The sequence below is a fragment of the Micrasema longulum genome, unplaced genomic scaffold, assembly GCF_059751315.1.
Source record: "Micrasema longulum isolate JH-2025_06_02 unplaced genomic scaffold, ASM5975131v1 h1tg000490l, whole genome shotgun sequence".
Lineage (NCBI taxonomy): Eukaryota > Metazoa > Arthropoda > Insecta > Trichoptera > Brachycentridae > Micrasema > Micrasema longulum.
In genome coordinates, this window is record NW_028277687.1 from 770,569 (window position 1) to 790,424 (window position 19,856).

The following is a 19,856-nucleotide window of genomic DNA, read 5'->3' on the forward strand; positions in this document are numbered from 1 at the left end:
TTGAAAAATATTTTAACCTCCTTCAAATATTATGGAAAATATTTTAACATTATATAAAATTATAGTTTGAGAGCTAATATTTAAACATAAGTCATAAATCAAAAATACTTGGTACACTTCTCCAGTCTGAAGATGCCTGATAGAAGGTGAAAGCGCTAATTGTTCAAATAAATAAGTGGAAGTGTACCAAGTATTTTTAATGTATAACTTATATTCTAATATTAGTTATTAGATAATTAGAATGGAATTCCATCAAGAATCGTCAATAAATAACATAAACGGAATAACATAAAACTGTTTTGATTATCGTCGGGTTTCTGGAATAAGTTTATTTCTTTTTTTTTTTTTTGCACCACAACAGGCCAGGAGGCCCAATTACAGTGGTGAATTACATTACAGAAAAACCAGGCTTGAGAAAAATCATATTTTTAATTTTTGTGTTCTCACCGGGAATCGAACCCGGAACCTTCCGTACGTGAGTCAAGCGTCTTGACCACTACACCACGGAGGCCGCCAAGTTGGTAACTAACTACTACTAGTAGTGAGATATTGCAGTTTTGAAGTTAAAATATCATCCCAAATCAACAATTCTAATAAAACTGCTAGTTGAATATTATACAATATTATTTTTTGTATTTATAAAATACGAAATATTTTTATTTATTATTTAAATAAAGATTATTTAATGCCAGTCATGAATCCATCTCATTTTTTGAAAAATTGTTGCTACCAACTCGTTCCAGAAACCAACGATATCACTCGCTACTCACAAATAAATATCCCATTATTCCAAGTGTTATCGTTTAGAAAGATTTTACATACTTTAAGATTATATAATTGTATTGAACTTAGTTTCTCCTTTTTTTTTCACTTTAATATTAATAACTCCTTCGTCCGTGCAAGTTATAACAACTTTTGAACCATAACCGAGCAATCCACGTTCTGCAGCCAAAGCTGAAAATTAAAGTGTAAGTATTGTAAGTACTGAAAATTAAAGTGTAAGTACAAATTAAATATAAAAAACTGCTGTAATAAATATCTAACATTTTCTTATAAGCAATCATTATATAAGTTTATTTATTTACCTATTTTATTGACCACTCTTCGTTCAACTTCATACTTGATAGATCTAGCCCCGTAGTACACATCGTAACCATCAGCTAAAGAACCTAAAACTCCATTTTCCCAAGTTAATTCCACCGAATGTCGAGATTTAGCCTGGAACAGATTTTCGAAAAATGAAAACATTTAATCAAAAAACCAAAAACATTCAGTAAGAAAGAGATGATTACGGAAATAAATAGAAAGGCCAAAGAAATAAGAAGATTAAGACAATTTTGTCACAATAGATTTCATACCTTTTTAGCCCAAAGTTTTAACTCCATCGTTACAAGAGTCAAGAGTTCTTGCCTCGAAAAAGGTAAAAAATAAACAATTTCGTTAATTCTGCCAAGAAATTCATCTCTGACGAAATGCTCTTTCAAAATAGGTCGTATAATTTGATCCTTGAATTTCTTAGATACTAATATTTCTTCAGTGTCTTCATTTTCTGGAGCTACATCTAAAATTAAATACAATATTTTACATTTTTCAAACACTTCTTTGCTATTATCATAAAAGATAATCAGTTGATTGAAAACATGGAAAAATTGTATTTTCTCAATCATTGTTTAATTTTTGCTGTTATTAAAACTAATAATATAATTCCCATTACTAAATTATTCTAATACCAAATATAACATTTATATTTTAAGCACTTATTGTGTGGTTATTCATTATAATGAAATATGTACATTAAACTTGAATAATGACATTCTTCCATTGTTCTCACTTAAAGTTACTTATTAATAGAAAAAAAATATTTTTAATACCTGATAAAATTTTTCCTTCGAGCTTGCTTTGGTTTACCAAATCGGCTTCATTCCTTAATTCCAGTCCATACTTCGCAATTTCATCACTCGCCAAATTGCTGGTCATAACAAAAATGGCATCTTTACACTCAATAAGTTTACCCTTTCCATCTGTCAGCCTTCCCTAAAAATAGGTGACAATAATACAAATGGTAAAGGTATTTCACACACCGGGACCACTTTTTACGCAGGGGATAAGTTCAACGCAGTCCCATGTACAAAAAAAAACAATGGTAAATAGATTTCCTTATATAAAAATCATTTCGGGATTAAAAAATAAAAAAAATTGTTTACTATTGTATTTTAATTTCACTAAAAAATATAATTGCAAGAAAGATTATTCACCATCACCCTTCCTTTGCACATGCCTTTCTGCCCCTAGGGGCAGAGAGGCATGACTAGTAGCCTTGTAGGCTTTCACATGTTTTACATACATATATGAATATAAAGACAGACACGTATTTTACACAAAAGCAGCAAAAAATAGTAATGAATTAAGGAGAACAAGAAAAAAATATATATAAAAAACCATTTTACATATTAGTAAAAATATATGGGTATACATATAGTACATATATATATATTGCAGTGGAGAGAACAGAAGTGCATTTTTTCCTAACAGTTATATACTCGTATTACAATTACACATTGTTAAATTAATGTTTAATTTTAAAAAATATAAAATTTCGTTATTGTACTGTGTTTTTTCAAAACCGTGTAAAATAAAAATTTTAAGAAGAGGTTGCGGTGTATTTTTATACTCCGGTCTATATTTTATCTATTTGGACTTCAAAATTATGCATAGACTATTATTGTTGTAACGTACGCGTTACCGTGAACTGCTGGTTCGTCACCCGCATCTCAGACTTTCCAACGTAAACGAGGAGCCATCCTCCCAAACTGAGTCGAAAGACAAAGCCGAAGAAAAGTAGGAGTGCGACTGCGAGTCAACCTCAATAGTCCTGAAAAGGACTTTCCACCCGGTCCAAGCCGTCTGGAGAGGCAAAGGCAGTCAGCTGGCAGGGCGGAGAGCCATGAGCGGGAGCACACAGGGCGGAGAAATTAAGTGAAACACTTGTTCACTGTTCAGAGTTAGGAACTCAACTGATTTATTATTTAACATTACACGCCTTATTAAGCGGCACGCATCGAGCTCAGTGGGGCCAGCCGTAACGTGGCGCCGACTGGCCTAGAGTGGCGGGGGTAGCTCTACGCCTACTATACTGGGGTACTGTTTCACACTTCTGCTGGGAGAGCATTCCATGCCAAGGGGCCTGCGACCGCAAATGCGCATTCACCGAATTTAGTGTGATATATGAGGAATATAAAAATACATACTTCATCGAAAAGTTGTAATAGAACTGTTAAGACGTCAGGATGTGCTTTGTCCACTTCGTCAAATAATACAACTGCATTTTTCTGTTTGGCGAGATGAGTAGTCAATTGACCTCCATCTTCATGGCCGACGTATCCAGGAGGGGCACCGATCAACTTGGCCACCTAAAATAAGATAAAACATTAAAACAATAAAACAGTAAAACATCCGTGTCTGGGCAGATAAAGAATACATTTTTTTCATTCTTTTATCCTAGCTTTAATTTTCTTTATTTGTATTTTATTCCAATTGTGCCTGTATGTATTATAAGAATATGTGTTTGCTATTTTTCGAATGGACTAAGTCTGTTACCTCTCCATCCTTGATCCTGATATTATCCACCATATAGGAAGCTTCCTCTCAAAAAATATGACAAATTTTTAGTTTTTTTTTTTTTTTAAATGTTTTTTGATTTTTATTCATTTAAATAAATTGTACTCTTGGCAGAAATCATCCTTCTTAGGATGGATTGCCTTAATATAAAAAATAAAAAAAAAGTCTGTTAATAAATCATTTCAAGCAGTAGCTGCTACTATCAATAACATTTCTTTCGTCTCCTTATATATTCCTCCAAATCTTAACTTCGATTCCCAGTACTGGGATACAGTGGTCCCAAAATTGCCCAAATCCTTTTACATTCTAGGAGATTTTAATGCACATTCCCAGACGTGGGGTTGTGGGTATGCAGATAGATCTGGAAAATTTATTTTATCATTTATCGATAATCAAAGAATATGCGTATTAAATAATGTCTCTCTAACTAGATTATATCACCCTTCACAGAAGCCGAGTGCAGTGGACTTATCACTATGCTCATCTGACTAAGCGGCGTCTCTCTCTTGGCTGTTATTAGAGGATCCTCACTCTAGTGATCATTTCCCCATAGTTATAATGACATCATCTCTTCCTATTAAAATTCCTCAGTCAAATAAAGTCAAATTTTCAACAAAAACAGATTGGAGTAAATATACAGAAACTCTAAAAAATAGTATGTCATCTCTAACAACACTAGTTATAATCCAGAGAATATTTCGGAAACCTTTCCCACATTGCTTTCAGCAATTCAATATGCAGTTAAAATATGCGCGCCATCTTAAAACCACCATAATGTCACGTAATGCTCCTTGGTGGGATAGTGAATGCACTGATATAGTAAAAACTAGAAAAGTCGTGATAAGGAAATATCGAAAAAATATGACATCTGAAAATTTCTTAACTGCTAAAAATGCTCAAGCATTGGCCAAAAAATTTCTTAGAAAGAAAAAAAGACAAGGCTGGTTTAATTTTTGTTCATCTCTCTCGCCAGAATCATCCTTATCGTTAGTATGGGACAATATTAGAATGTTTAGGGCTTCATACTTCCCTCCTAAAAAGAAACCTCCAAATGGAAATTGGATAGAAGAGTTTGTTGACAAACCTGCCCCACCTTACGCACCAAATTTACCTGAAATGACATTAGACTCTTCCACCTCTTCAAATAAATCTCGGCAAGATTCGTCATTTGAAATGGAAGAATTATTAATTCCTCTTAAATTGGTTCGTAATTCAGCCCCTGGCGTTTACTTAGAAACTCCCTGTTAGAAAATACTTATTAAATTTATATAATTGGATTTGTAAATATGGAACCATTCAGCAATCGTGGAAGAAAGAGATTATTGACCCGATTCCTAAACCAGGGAAAACCCCAGATTAAGGTAGTTCATATCGCCCGATTGCCTTATCCTCTTGTTTCTTAAAACTGTTCTAACACATTAAAAACAGAATTGACTGGTTTTTAGAACATAATCACCTTTTACACAAATCTCAGTTTGGTTTCGGGAGAGGTAAGTCATGTCTTGACAACTTACTACGGATTTTCGATTAGGCTTCATAAAACAACTATTTACAGTTGCAGTATTTCTAGACATAGTCGGAGCTTACGATAATGTTCAAATTCCTATTTTAGGAAAGAAAAATAATAAGACTCAGTAACCCAAATAAAATTATCAGAGTCATTCATAATATTCTATCGGAACGATATATCAGGTTAAGGAAAAAGTCGTTTCGGATTTTGCGCCCTTTTTTTCAACTAAGTACATATATCTCGTTTATTAATGGTCACATCGGATCATACAATACAGCGTTGCAAGGGTGTCAATGTATACTACAAACGCTTCTTTGACAGTATAGCACTTGGTCGGTTCAATTGTGAACTATCGTGCATCAAGTATAGAGGTATTAAAGGAAGAAATTTGCCATATTTTGACTACCAGAAAAGAAAACGCGTCGAAATCACAAAAAAAAATATTGATGTATACGGGGCCGATACTCTGTCGGTTAGTGCTGCACAATAGTGGTTCAAGTGATTTTGTTCTGGTGTAGTGGAGGTGAATGACGCACCACGCTCTGGCAGGCCTGTCGTCCAGGCATCGCCCAGGAGCTGAATATCGATCCTAAAACGGTTTTAAACCATTTGCAGAAGGCTGAATTTAAACAATGTTTGAGTGCCACACAAGCTGACGCAAAAAAACCTCATCATAAAAAACATACCTCATGTCTTTCTTGATATTCAGACATATCAAGTCGTATAAATCCTTTGGAGTTATCAGCGTGCAAGTAGTTTGCTACCTGTTTGGCTAGCTCTGTTTTTCCAATACCAGAACTCCCCAAGAACAGAAACACCAAAGGATGTTCTTCATCAGCCCAACCATTTTCTTTCCGCCTGATAGCTAGATACAGAAAAACTTATACATATTATGTGGATTAGGTATAAATTACATATTTATATTTTTTTATAAAATTTATTTATAATAAGGAAGCTTAGTACACGAAATTAGATTTTTTAAAACATATTATGAATAATGAACACATTTTAATAAACCTTCTCTAACACATAAAAAAACAATAAGCATAGATAGATATTCGCTACGACTATTGGTTGTCAATATAATGCTCCGAACAAACCATATATTGGCATCACTTTATGTTAAATAGTACAGATTTTTTAGAACTTCTTCATTGGATTGCAATTTAAATAAAGAAGTATAAATGTATTCATTAATTATAATATAAAATTATAAGTTGACACTTTATCGAGTTAAATTACTTACCTGCAGCGACAGAATTAATAGCACCCTGCTGTCCGACTATAAATTGGCGGAGTCTCTGTTCCAGAGGAAATGTTCGTCTTTCTTCAGCTTGCTTCTCAATAATCATAGCTTCAACCTACAAAATATTTTCATATGCAATGACTGTTTTTAAATTATGAGAAAATCCTGTTTTATTTTATTTCATTGTCTTATTTGGTAAAAAAAAAAGTATACTGTTTCAAACAAAATGGCTATCCATCCGTACTACATACTTGTAAATACTTTTAGTATGTTTGAATGGTGTGTAAGGTATATAATATGCAGATACATTATATAAAAATAATCATAATATTTTGGTTCCAGCTCTACTGGGCGGGTAGTGCAATACCCAACCAGCATTATAACCAGTACAAAGTAAAAATTAGGAAAAAATAAATAAAAACATTGTTTGAATAAAAATTAAACAAAAATTTCAATTATTGGACAAATAAATTTTCATATGCAAAAAAAGTATTTAAACATAAAAGAATTAAAAAGTAATGAATAATAATATCAATTAAGATGTATGACACATAGCATCCTGCTCCAATGCTGCCCTAATCTCGATTCTCAAAAGTGTTCCACCAGTTGGCAGATTATAACATTTAGGATTTTCCCCGACCTTAAGTGTAGTGGTTAAGACGCTCGAGTCATGCACGGAAGGTTTCGGGTTTGATTCCCAGTGAGAACACAAAAATTAAATGTGATTTTTCTCAAGCCTGGGTGTTCTGTGTTGTAATCCACTATAAGTGGCTCTCCTGGCCTGTTATGATGCAAACAATACATGAAATAATAATTCTGTATTCACATCTCAAAGATAGAAATCATAAGAAATAGACCAAAAATAGCACATAATAAAAGTAATAAAATACCGTTTTACCTTCTTGGTGTACTTGGTTAGTAATTCTTTAGTAGTACTTTTGTCTCTCGCATAGTCTACTGGTCTCCGGCCTGCATTATCCCTGACGGTAGGATTAGCTCCAGCCTCGAGGAGGGCTCGTGTAACTCCCGGAGAGTCCGTCAAGGAGGCATAATGCAGAGCTGTGAACCCTGAGTATGTAGCTCGGCCATTTAATGTCTCGCAAAACTCTTCTTCACGTGTTGAAATAACTGTGATCAATATAAGAAGTTATAAGCAGCAATAGATACAGTTTGTGCAAAAAATAGAAAAAATATTCATGTACAAACTCAACATTGAGAAAAGGAACGGTAGAGAAAGGTGGGGAAGTTCTGTGCTACCCAAAAATAGATTTTTTAAATGTTTTTTTTTCACGTGATAACAATATGAACATTTCGGGGGATAATTACTACAACTAGGTTAGGTTAGTCAGCGTTTGTGAGTTACGCACTAAAAACAGTTTTTTTTTATCCCTCTCCGTGAATGCTACAAAGATGCGAGTCATGCATTCAAATCCTCAAAATATGACCTTAATGAATCACGGTTTGCTTATTTCTAGCATTCATGGAGGACGATAAAAAAATGTGTTTTCAGTGGGTAACTCACAAATGCTGATTTCGAAGTTACCTAATTGTGGTAATTACCCCCCAAATTAATTGTAGGTATAAATAAAGTATAGAAAAACAAAAAAAAATATTGAAATTAGTTTTAGATTTATCTTTATTGTACTGAACAGAGATACAGATATAGAAATGAAAGAAGTAAGTACTGACTAATATATTTTTATTGTGAAAGACACAGGAGCTGATAAATATAGATATATCATTAGTATATCAGGGTTGTAAAGGTTAATGGAAATAGTTACCATCAAGTGGATGAATTGCGTGCTGCTTGGCAGTCTTTTGTGGATTGTGATACAAATCTTGTAAGTCAAGTTGTGCTCCACAATTGATGAGAGCGACAACGGCCTCTGTATGTCCGTTGGCTGCTGCAGCCATTAAAGCTGTCCACCCTAATACATGTCTAGCATTCGGTGACACTTTTTCGCCAGACTTGCCACAAATCCTAAAATTTACAATAAAAATCTAGTTTGGTTACTTTATTTATAGTAAGACCATTTATGTATTCATTTAATGATTTGTAGGTTTTAATATTAAAATGTATTCTTACTTTATCAGTTCTGTAACATTGCCATGCTGTGCAGCCCTTAGCATTTGTTTCTCTGAAATATAATTATTATGACTCTAATCAATATTTGGTTCACATAATTTATCAAATGCATAAACAAAATTATTTTCTTCATTATTTTTTATAAAGAAATATTTGCGTTTTTATGATTTAACCAAATATATTACGTAACGTAACATTGTCTTATTTTGGAAGAGATAAATAGCAAATAAATTCCAATAAGTTAAGCTGTTATACTATTCGGGGCTTAGAGTAATAACCTAATAGAATCGCCCAAATGGAGAAAAACCATTCTATGATTATTGACTACAAAGTTAGCAACAAATTATAACAGTACAATGGGCCTTAGTTACTTGGGTTGAAAATTTCAAGGGAAAACTGAAACCGTCCATTACACGTTTTTTGTAAAACTAAAACTTTGGAAAGCTTTTGTTATATGCAATAGAGCTTAGGGCTTCTCTAGAGAATTATTACTCTGAGATTCATCGTCGATTTGTTGAAAAAGGTGGATAGCGTAGAACACCATTTCATACAAATAAATAAAGGCAGTCTTTGTCTGTTTTTGGCTCTTTTATACCTAGTATTCTTTTATTTCATGTTTGCTCTAATAACATTTAATATATGAATACATATATATTTTACAAATTGTTTAACGCATATGCCTTGACATTAAGTTTAAATTCAGATTTTTTTTCATTATAAATGCTTTTTTTCCATTTCATATTTTTTTTACCACATTGTATTTAATTTATTTTTGTTCACATTATGAACAATAGTAAAAATAATGTGACATCACTGGTATAAAATTGAATTTTGTAACTGCGCCTTCTTTCTAAATGGGAGTCAGATCTTTACTTCTCTGGTATTATGATTATGTGCAAGTTGACTGTGATTATTTTTTTTCCAAAATTCTGTTTTTTTTTTGGAATTGACAATTTTATTAACAAACATAGTATTGTAAAATATTATTGGCCTATATGTAAGTATTTGTAATTTGTTTAACCTTTCCCTCACTAAGCATCCAAAAATTAGACATGATCCGAACGGGGGGACCAAAATGACCCCAGCGGCTACTTGTATATGGCGTCAGGAGAATAAAACGTTGGAAGTGTTTATGATCGTGCAATAATTTATTCATGTTTTCACATACACATATTTTACTCATTCGTGTATTTTATTATTTTTTGTTAGTTTGCCGAATGCTAATGTACATAAAGTGAAATTGACCCTTGTATTATTTACGTATTTTTTTTTGCTTTAACATTAAAAAAAAAACCACTATTCGAAAATTTAAAAACAAAAACAGGAAAATGCTTCTTTCCATTATTTTCATGATTACAAAAAATATAGGGCACATAGATTTAATAATTCTCAAGTTATCAAATTAAAATCGGTCTATGGGGGATTCGAATCCGCCCCTTTGGTCCGACTAGATTAATATCGACTTTACCTTTGTGTATTTTTTTTTTTTAATTCCTAGAGCTTTTTTTTGTTATTTTAATTGGTGATGCCTTTTCAGTATCTTCATGGTCAAACAACAAACTGTAATACAACAATTAGTTTGATCATTCCTAGAGAAGGTGGTGAAAAGTGAAATAACCATTACTAAATTGATAAAAATAAGTGGATCCAACACAATTGTTACTTTATCAAGCAGTTTTCAACACACTAGTTGGTGTACTAATTATCACATCAACATGTGAATGAAAGCATAAATTCATTTGAATAAATGTACAGAAATTTTTGATGTGGAAAAAAAAAACAGAAACCCCTCTATTCTTAAAATGTGACATTGTTTTGATATTTACGGTAAAGCCCATTGAAGCATTCTTGTGATGCTTTTCTGAGTTATGGTTATAGTATTATTTGTTTCCAAGTTATGTGCAGTGTACTAATACTCCTTCTTGCCAACGTTTCAGACAGTGTTACAGCGTCCATTTTATGGGGTGATATGGTTTTAATGTCTTAGTGTATTATAGCCTTATGAGGAATTCATATTTTACCCCAGTAGGCAGATTTGTGTTGTATCAGTTTATGTGTTTATATTAAATCCCGGGTACCATGATGTTTTGAAGCGCATTCTAGCATCTCTATTAATATTATGTGGATGTTTATAAATTTCAATGGCCTTTTATATCAAACAAGGTCGGTGGCTTTTGAGATGACTTAATATTTCAGGTTCGAACAAAAAATTATGTCCTGTCTATATAAAATGTTTGAGTAGTGCTGATTTTTTGGGATAACCGAGCCTGCGTGCACTTTTATGTTCTTTGACTCGAGTTGTACAAATTCCTCATACATTTACAATCCACTAAGACTATAAAAACTACATCAGCCCAGTTGATGGATGCTGTAAAGCTGTCTGAAACATCAGCAAGGAGTATTAATACATGGCACAATAATCCAGAAATACATCACCACAATCTGAAAGGCAGTGAAAACCCATTTAAGTAGTACATAAAACTATACTAGAAATGTATTAGAGAAGGAATTTATAAAATTTTCATAATGTGAATACAGATACTTTATTAATAATGAAGCCGTACAGATAATATAATTGTAAAAATCTTACCATTATAGTTCAATAAAGAAGTCGTATAAAATATTCCAATGCCACCACCAGACGCGGCGTGAAAAGTATACCTTAAAAACTTAGGATTTTGACGAAAATTATTGAAGAATATATCAAATTTCAATTTGGCTGCCCGTTGATTAATTAATGAATGTTTAATAAAAGTGCATAATTGAAATAACGTCAATCGACGTGCCGCATACAGATTATTAAAAACAATAGACCACATGATTGATGACTTAAAAAAATATTAAGTGAAATAATAATATTACAATTTCCCGTGTTTTCATTACCGGTAAAGCGGTATTTTATGTTATTACATTACAGAAATAAATAATATGCACAGAATAAAAAGATAATTTGGTCACTGCTAATGTTAGCTAAAATATTTTTTTGAAGTATTATTTATTTTTCTAAACTTTGGCTTCCAAGCAGATTCACAATATTTATTATTTCTAAAGTCACGTCCGCAGAGTGATGTGATGACGGTGATGACCAGTATGACCACAGATTACGTAGGCCAGAACATAGACTATATCACAGACTACAGATATCTAACTATGTACTAAATTACTAATTACATATAGTTTTACATTATGACTAATGACCAGCGTTGCCAGATCTACCGATTTTTGGTAGATCTACCGATTTTGGGAGCAATCTACCGATCTACCAAATTAGTTTGAAATTCTACCGATTTTTATACATTTCCTTGTTTTTTCCACAGAACAAAATTTCAATGCAAATAAAACGAATTCATATTATAATAATTTATTGAATGTTTGCTCACTTCGATTGCCATCAGTTGCTTATTTAAAAAACTGTTTTTCATCGTACATAAGTATACAAAGAATGATATACATATTAATTATGGAATTGGCTAGTATTTTTGAATATAATATGGTAAAATAAATCATGGCATAGAATTTCATGAAATTATTGAAAAATGTATATATGTCTATTTTATGAAGTAAAATGTAGAGGGGTCACTTTTCATTTTGAAAATAGTATAAATGGTTTTATCTTCAGTTAAATATATATTTAAATTTAAGTGATCATTGTTTTAATAATTTGTTCTTTTTGCTGAATTTGTACTTCAGCAGTTAGTAAGTTAGTTATTAAGTTTTAAGTTGCACTGAAAGAACTTTAAAACGTTAATTATTTCTTTGTTTGACGATAAAAATACTATATATTTTGATAAAATGGTGTCATTCATTCAATAAAATAATATTTTGAATTTTAATCTATGTATTAGGTATATTATTATTTTTATAAGAACCAACTCAAATATTTCTTTTCTTAAATGAATATTTGAGTAAGTATTGAAATGAAATATTGTTATTTACATTTTTTTGTAAGAAAAAGAAGACATTATAAATCACTTTATTTTGGTGATTCACTTAAGCTATGGTTTCCTAAGACAGCGGTACCGTCACAAAGCGGCCGTCACGGGACGGCGGATGACGTCATTAAAACGTTGACTATGTAAATCAATGGCGCCGGTTTCCTAGAGAGCGTTGACCGTGAACGTAACGTCGAAGCAACGGTGCCGCCATTTGCAGGACGGCCGTCACAGCGGTGCGAACTGTTTTCGAACGGTTTTTGTCGCGAAGCGGTTACCGTTTAGCTGTCAAAATGAGTGCAAACGTGGTGCGGAATGTTGAAAATGACGAAATATTGATTAATTTTGTAAAAATCATGACGATTTATGTAATGGAAGGGCAAAGACTATGAAAAAGTCGAGTTGAAACAAAGTTCGTGAAGAAATATCGGGACAACGCTTGAAATATCAGGTATGTACTAAAATGTAAATAACAATAGAATCATATAAAAATAACAGAGCAAATGTTTATAAGCTACAAGAAAAAAGCTAAGCATCTATCATAATGTTATTTTTCTAATTCAAAACATTTATTATAACATTGTTTATAGGTAATAGATTCCAAGGAATCCTAACCTATTTATTGTGTCTGCAGATAATTGGTTGAATTCTATAATAAAATTTCGTAAGGTATCCAAAGTAAAATGCTTTTATTGGATTCAATTATCCTTTTATTTTTTTTATTTACAAGGGTGTAAAATGTGACGCATTTTGTCTTGTAAGGACATTATCAAACTTTTTATTAGGTTACCTTACCAAATCCTAACCTATTTTGAAGTTGACATTTTATGAAATAACACAAAACATTTCAGATTAAAAGTCACATGGGTGTGATTTAAAATAAGGAGTTCTCCATGAATATTAAAGAGCCAAGAAAAATGCCTGGAACATAATCTTAACAGAGTAAGTTTGATGAATTTTAAATAAAATATGCCCTTTGAACATGAAATGAATACAACAAATTTGTCGATGGATACAAATAAGTATACCAATGTAATTCTTGTATAAACATTACTATAATATTTTTTCTGCATTAATTATTACATTTATTTATTCTAGAAAGCTACAAACACCAAAGAGTAGTCACCAATATAAACAATTTTTGTTACAACTAAGAGGGAAAACATTTTTGAGAAGGGAATACTGAATTTGCGTCGTAGGTGAATTGGTTCAGGCGAATAAATCTCACCCAAATGATAAAAGTTTCAGCTCTTTTACTTCACAAAAGAAAACAGATGGAAGAGTTGAGGAAATGTGATGTTAAAACATAGGCAGAATGGAGAATGTTACAATGTGTAAAATGCCTACTTAAACCAGCCTATGACAGAGCATAAGCCCTGTAAGTGCCTAGACTTCCATATTCCCTTCTCGAAAATGTTTTCCCTCTCTGTTGCAACAAATTTAGAACTAGATAACTCCCTAGGGAGGAAATCCAGCCTGTCTGCAAACATTTGGACATACTCAAAACATTGTTTTTAATGAGTAAACTTATGGCACAGAAAAACGATTAAATGTAGACATACTTGGGACTTATTAATACATTTGTTCCAGGATTCTTATCACCGAATTCAATTAAATAATATGGTATGTAAATGAGCTCCCATTTATATTTGAGACAAGTTCAAACTAGTTTTATAGCAACTCCATAAACACCAGTAATAAGTTCTTATTTAGATACATAAGGTAGGTTGCAATAACTTTCCTGTATATTCATTGTGAATTTTATTTTCAGAATAAGTACATACTACAAAATTATTTTCACCCAAGTGCAGATCAAGATACGAGTAGTGAGAGGGTAGATACTCTCCCGATAGTACTACTAGATTTGCTGTGCGAGTCGAACTCAAATGTTTGCCAGCAGAAATTACTAGGCTCCCGAGCGATTTCTTCACTGCCTCAACATGCAAGGACAAGGGGACATTCGTCAACGACCTACGACTCAGACTCGCAGACATCAGACAAACACCAGGCATCCACCACAGTCCAAAGAAAACCTTTATCCACAAAGAACTTCTCAACACGAGCCACGTATTTATATTTACTGACTGCCACAGAAGACCATTCCAGAACGCCATACAATGTAGAACAGACGGGAGACAAGACTTTCTGAAATCTACCTTCACCCACAGCAGTACTTACTTCGGACTCACCAGATCCACCTCCAGGAAGGCAGACACTCCCCTGAAATGAACACTTCCCAGAATAATACTGATCATAAAAACAAAAATGTACTAATAAATATGAGCAAACTATTTTTACCTGGATGCAAATTATGTTTTAAATACCTCTTATGAATGTACACATTATTGTAATTCCATTTTGTATTATAATTTTATATGTATTCTTCTCCGTTTTTTAGATCATGAGAAATGTAGTTTATACTCACATAATATATTTTCTATTACATAATATTTATGTAAATTTAGGATTATAATGAAAAATCCTCAAGTATGCTATACTAAAATGATTTCGTGTTTAGCCTTAGGTCTTATACTCATATATATACATATAACTCATAAAATATTAGTTCTTTATACAAATATGAACCAAACCTTTCTTCTTTAAATATCTCTTTGTAAAAAGAGATATTTAAAGAAAAAAAGACAATAAATTTAAGTTAATTTAAAAAAACATCTTAAAAAAATAATAACATATTATGGTAAAAAAAGCAATATATTATTTTTAAATGCTATTCTTAAAGTAATTCAAACAAGTTTAAAAATATAAAACCAGCAGTGAAAAAAAAAAGAATAAAAGTCTTTCAATTGAAATGTAAAAGAGCATCAGAAATTCAAATATATTAAAAAAATATTTTGTACTTTCTCCAGCCTGTCAATATAAGTAATGTATTGTGGATTCCAAATTATGGATGCAAATTCTAGGTGAGTACTTACATAGCTATAATAGAGTAATAATGAATTGATTACAATGTCTGCTTTGTAATGACAAATGTATTCTTTATGTTTGTTGTTACTATGTAAAATACTATATTATATTTTGACAGACTAATAAAATGAATTTAATTATGATTCAAAGAGGTTGGACATATACTTGTATGATAGGGAGCAGATGATATTCCTAAAGAGTTAAAAGTTATACAATACTGTGTTGTGGGGTACATAAATTATTAGTTAAACGCTGAAGACATTTTGGTTTCGAACTTACAGTTTGTAGTTATGTATATTATTACATATGAAAGTTATAAGTATCTATTATGGTGTCTGTAAGAAGTAAGTGTATAATAAATGAATTTTTTCAGAAGAAATCTGTACAGTTTATATATAGTAAGCAATATTAAGTTCTGATGTTACAGTATAAATTGTTACTACAATTATTACAAGTTTATATATTTATATTAAAGAAAACGTAAAGTAAAGTGAATTCTGGTTCTTTTGTTTTACAAAGAGATATTTAAAGAAGAAAAGTTTGGTTCATATTTGTATAAAAGTACAAATATTATATGAGTTACATATAATATATGCGTATAAGACCTAATGCTAAGTAATCTCACGAAATGTAAGAAAGCATCAGAAATTCAAATGTTTTAAAAAATATGTTGTACTTTCTCCAGCCTGTCAATATAAGTAATGTATTGTGGTTTGTAAGTTATGAATGCAAATTCTAGGTGAGTACTTACATAGCTATAATAGAGTAATAATGAATTAATAACAATGTCTGCTTTGTAATGACAAATGTATTCTTTATATTTGTTGTTACTATGTAAAATACTATATTATATTTTGACAGACTAATAAAATGAATTTAATTATGATTCAAAGAGGTTGGACATATACTTGTATGATAGGGAGCAGATGATATTCCTAAAGAGTTAAAAGTTATACAATACTGTGTTGTGGGGTACATAAATTATTAGTTAAACGCTGAAGACATTTTGGTTTCGAACTTACAGTTTGTAGTTATGTATATTATTACATATGAAAGTTATAAGTATCTATTATGGTGTCTGTAAGAAGTAAGTGTATAATAAATGAATTTTTTCAGAAGAAATCTGTACAGTTTATATATAGTAAGCAATATTAAGTTCTGATGTTACAGTATAAATTGTTACTACAATTATTACAAGTTTATATATTTATATTAAAGAAAACGTAAAGTAAAGTGAATTCTGGTTCTTTTGTTTTACAAAGAGATATTTAAAGAAGAAAAGTTTGGTTCATATTTGTATAAAAGTACAAATATTATATGAGTTACATATAATATATGCGTATAAGACCTAATGCTAAGTAATCTCACGAAATGTAAGAAAGCATCAGAAATTCAAATGTTTTAAAAAATATGTTGTACTTTCTCCAGCCTGTCAATATAAGTAATGTATTGTGGTTTGTAAGTTATGAATGCAAATTCTAGGTGAGTACTTACATAGCTATAATAGAGTAATAATGAATTAATAACAATGTCTGCTTTGTAATGACAAATGTATTCTTTATATTTGTTGTTACTATGTAAAATACTATATTATATTTTGACAGACTAATAAAATGAATTTAATTATGATTCAAAGAGGTTGGACATATACTTGTATGATATGGAGCAGATGATATTCCTAAAGAATTAAAAGTTATACAATACTGTGTTGTGAGGTACATAAATTATTAGTTAAACGCTGAAGACATTTTGGTTTCGAACTTACAGTTTGTAGTTTATTTATTTATTTTATTTTATTGAATATTTGGGTAAATCATAAGAACGCAAATATTTCTTTTTTTTTAAAAATAAAAAATAAGTATTGAAAACAACAATTTTTTAACATAAAAAGACCAATTAAGTTTTCTTAAATTAAAAAGATATAAACATTAAATGTGACAAAAAAATAAAAAATAGTTAAGAATTTTAAGTGAGAAAAGAATAATTAGTTATGGATATTATTACATATGAAAGTTATAAGTATATATTATGGTGTCTGTAAGAAGTAAGTGTATAATGATTGTAATTTTTCAGAAGAAATCTGTAGAGTTTATATATAGTAAGCAATATTAAGTTCTGATATTCCAGTATAAATTGTTACAATAATATTTACAAGTTCATAAATGAATATTAAAGAAAACATAAAGTAAAGTGAATTCTGGTTCTTTTGTTTTACAAAGAGATATTTAAAGAAGAAAAGTTTGGTTCATATTTGTATAAAAGTACAAATATTATATGAGTTACATATATATGGGTATAAGACCTAATGCAAAACAAGAAATCGTTTTAGTATCGTTATCGTTTGAGAATTTTTCATTATGATCTTAAATTTACATAAATATTATGCAATAGAGAATATATTATGTGAGTATAAACTCCATTTCTCATGATTTACAAAAAGGAGAAGAATACATATAAAATTATAATACAAAATGGAATAACAATAGTGTGTATATTCATAAGAGGTATTAAAAACATAATTTACATAAAATTTTGCATACTATAAAACTATGTAATAGTACTTAATGTTTCCTAAATAAAAGAAAAAAATATTTCTTTCTCTTATTTCTGTTTACAGGATATCATGATTTGTTCACCAAAACACTAGAAATTGGCCCTGTGAAGGAATAGAACGCACCAAGATCAGTTACAAATAAAAATGTAGTTATTGCATATATTATTTTTATTTAATCAAAAATATACACCTTTTATTTTGTAAATTATTATGTAATGTATTTTTTAAAATGATTTGAGTATGATCTTCTTCTCTGGTCTCAATCCTGGGATTGGCTGGCAGCAATTCCTTTCATTCTCCTCCTCCATTCCTCCCTGTCTTGTGCGGCTCATTTAAAGTCAACATATGATGAGCAGCGCACGTCCTCTAATAGGTCCTCCAGGTACTCTCGGCGTGGGCATCCCCTAGAATTTGTTCCCTCGGTCATCCCCTCCATTGCACATGCAGGCCTTCTTGACGTATTACATGACCGATCCATTTTGCTCGCCTTTCGGACAAGGTCTTGAGCAGGTGCCTTCCACCTTCGATTATTTGGAGAACCTCCTCATTTGTAATGTGGTCTCTCCAGGAAATTCCTAGTAGTCTTCTATAGGACCACATCTCAAAAGCCTCTAGTCTCCGTTTATCTCTTTCGGATAGGCACCATGTCTCGCAGCCATACATCAAGATACTCCATAAACAGGTCTTGATTAGGAGTATTCTTAGTTTTAGGTCTATATTATTTGATTCTTTTATTTTGGACCTTTTATTAAATGCAAGTCTAGCTTGATGTATACGGCTGTCGACCTCGCTCTTAGACCGACCGTCCCATGTTATTTTGCTCCCGAGGTAGAGAAACTCCTTGGTGTTCTTTAGTGGTATTCCCGACATCACTACTCTCATCTGGTGTTGAATTCGGCCTACAGTCAGTAGCTTTGTTTTGTCTTTATTTATCTTCATACTGTAGTTATTTTGAAGAATGCTTTCCATAGTTGTAAGGGCTCTTGCAGTTCTTCTTCACTTTCAGCAACCATAGCAATATCGTCAGCAAACCTTATCATATCCCATTTAGTATGATATCAATAACAATAATTAGAGGATTAAATAAACTAAAATTAGTTATTATATAGATGTGATTATAAGTAATTATGATATTTTACAAATTGCAAATATTTATTTATAAATCCAACATACTCAAGGAATACTATTTAAAAGTTTAACATATAACATCAAATCAGAGAGACTAAACATATATTATATTAACTATAAATCATATATTTGTTTTTACATTATAAATTTAAGATGTTTCTATCCACTTGTATCAAACACACACTCACCCTTTCCACAAACCCACCCTCACACTCATATACACTAACTCTCATATTCACATACCTACCAAAACCTCACTCCACTCCAGCAATATTACAGCACATTTAAATGAAAGCTTTCTCTCACTTTCTAAGACTTGCAAATAAATAATACAATAATAAGCTCCACTCGTTTGACGATAACAGCCGAACCTCGCTTCTAAGTTATCGTTTTGAAATTTACTCAAGAGTAAATATTCTACTTTATGCATGGAAAATATATATAGGATAATCATTGAAAACGCATCCAATGTAGTAATGGGGGATTTAAATTTTTGTACACCTAGAGACTAACTCTCAGGTATTGAGAGTCTCCAAGTTTTTAACCAAAGGGACATGTTTCTTAGAAAATTTTTATGATCTACACTATCTTCTCTAATGGGTTCCTTGTGAAGATCGTTGAATCTCTGAAATTCAAATACACTTTACCCATTTACAATCTTCCACCATCTACAAAATATACTTTTAAAATCTAGAGTACTCTCGGGTTCTACAAACAGTTCTGGATTTTTAAGCGCTACGCACTTTAAACCCACCAATTGTTTTCTCATTAAAAACTTTAAACTCTAGGGATACATTTTGTTTTAGAATGTTGCTTGGATATAGGACTTTGTATGATATCATGTGCCCAAATTTGAA

At 31.2% G+C, this 19,856-nt stretch overlaps 1 protein-coding gene and 1 long non-coding RNA gene across 2 annotated transcripts; one reads left to right on the plus strand and one right to left on the minus strand.

Annotated features, from left to right (window-relative positions):
- Positions 1–327: 327 nt before the first annotated feature.
- LOC148281162 (mitochondrial disaggregase-like) lies at positions 328–11,674 on the minus strand. The gene is made up of 11 exons (XM_088227194.1): positions 11,051–11,674; positions 8,461–8,512; positions 8,156–8,355; positions 7,273–7,502; positions 6,375–6,489; positions 5,815–5,993; positions 3,249–3,410; positions 1,872–2,034; positions 1,359–1,561; positions 1,086–1,218; positions 328–954 (listed from the first exon to the last, which is right to left on the minus strand). Exons 1-11 carry the CDS (start codon positions 11,277–11,279, stop codon positions 830–832), a joined length of 1,791 nt encoding a protein of 596 aa, XP_088083320.1. The 5' UTR covers positions 11,280–11,674; the 3' UTR covers positions 328–829.
- An 882-nt stretch (positions 11,675–12,556) lies between these two features.
- Positions 12,557–18,029, plus strand: LOC148281163 (uncharacterized). Its single transcript, XR_015822417.1, has 3 exons — positions 12,557–12,843; positions 13,244–13,334; positions 14,164–18,029. It is a non-coding gene; the product is annotated as an uncharacterized LOC148281163 (long non-coding RNA).
- The last annotated feature ends 1,827 nt before the right edge of the window (positions 18,030–19,856 follow it).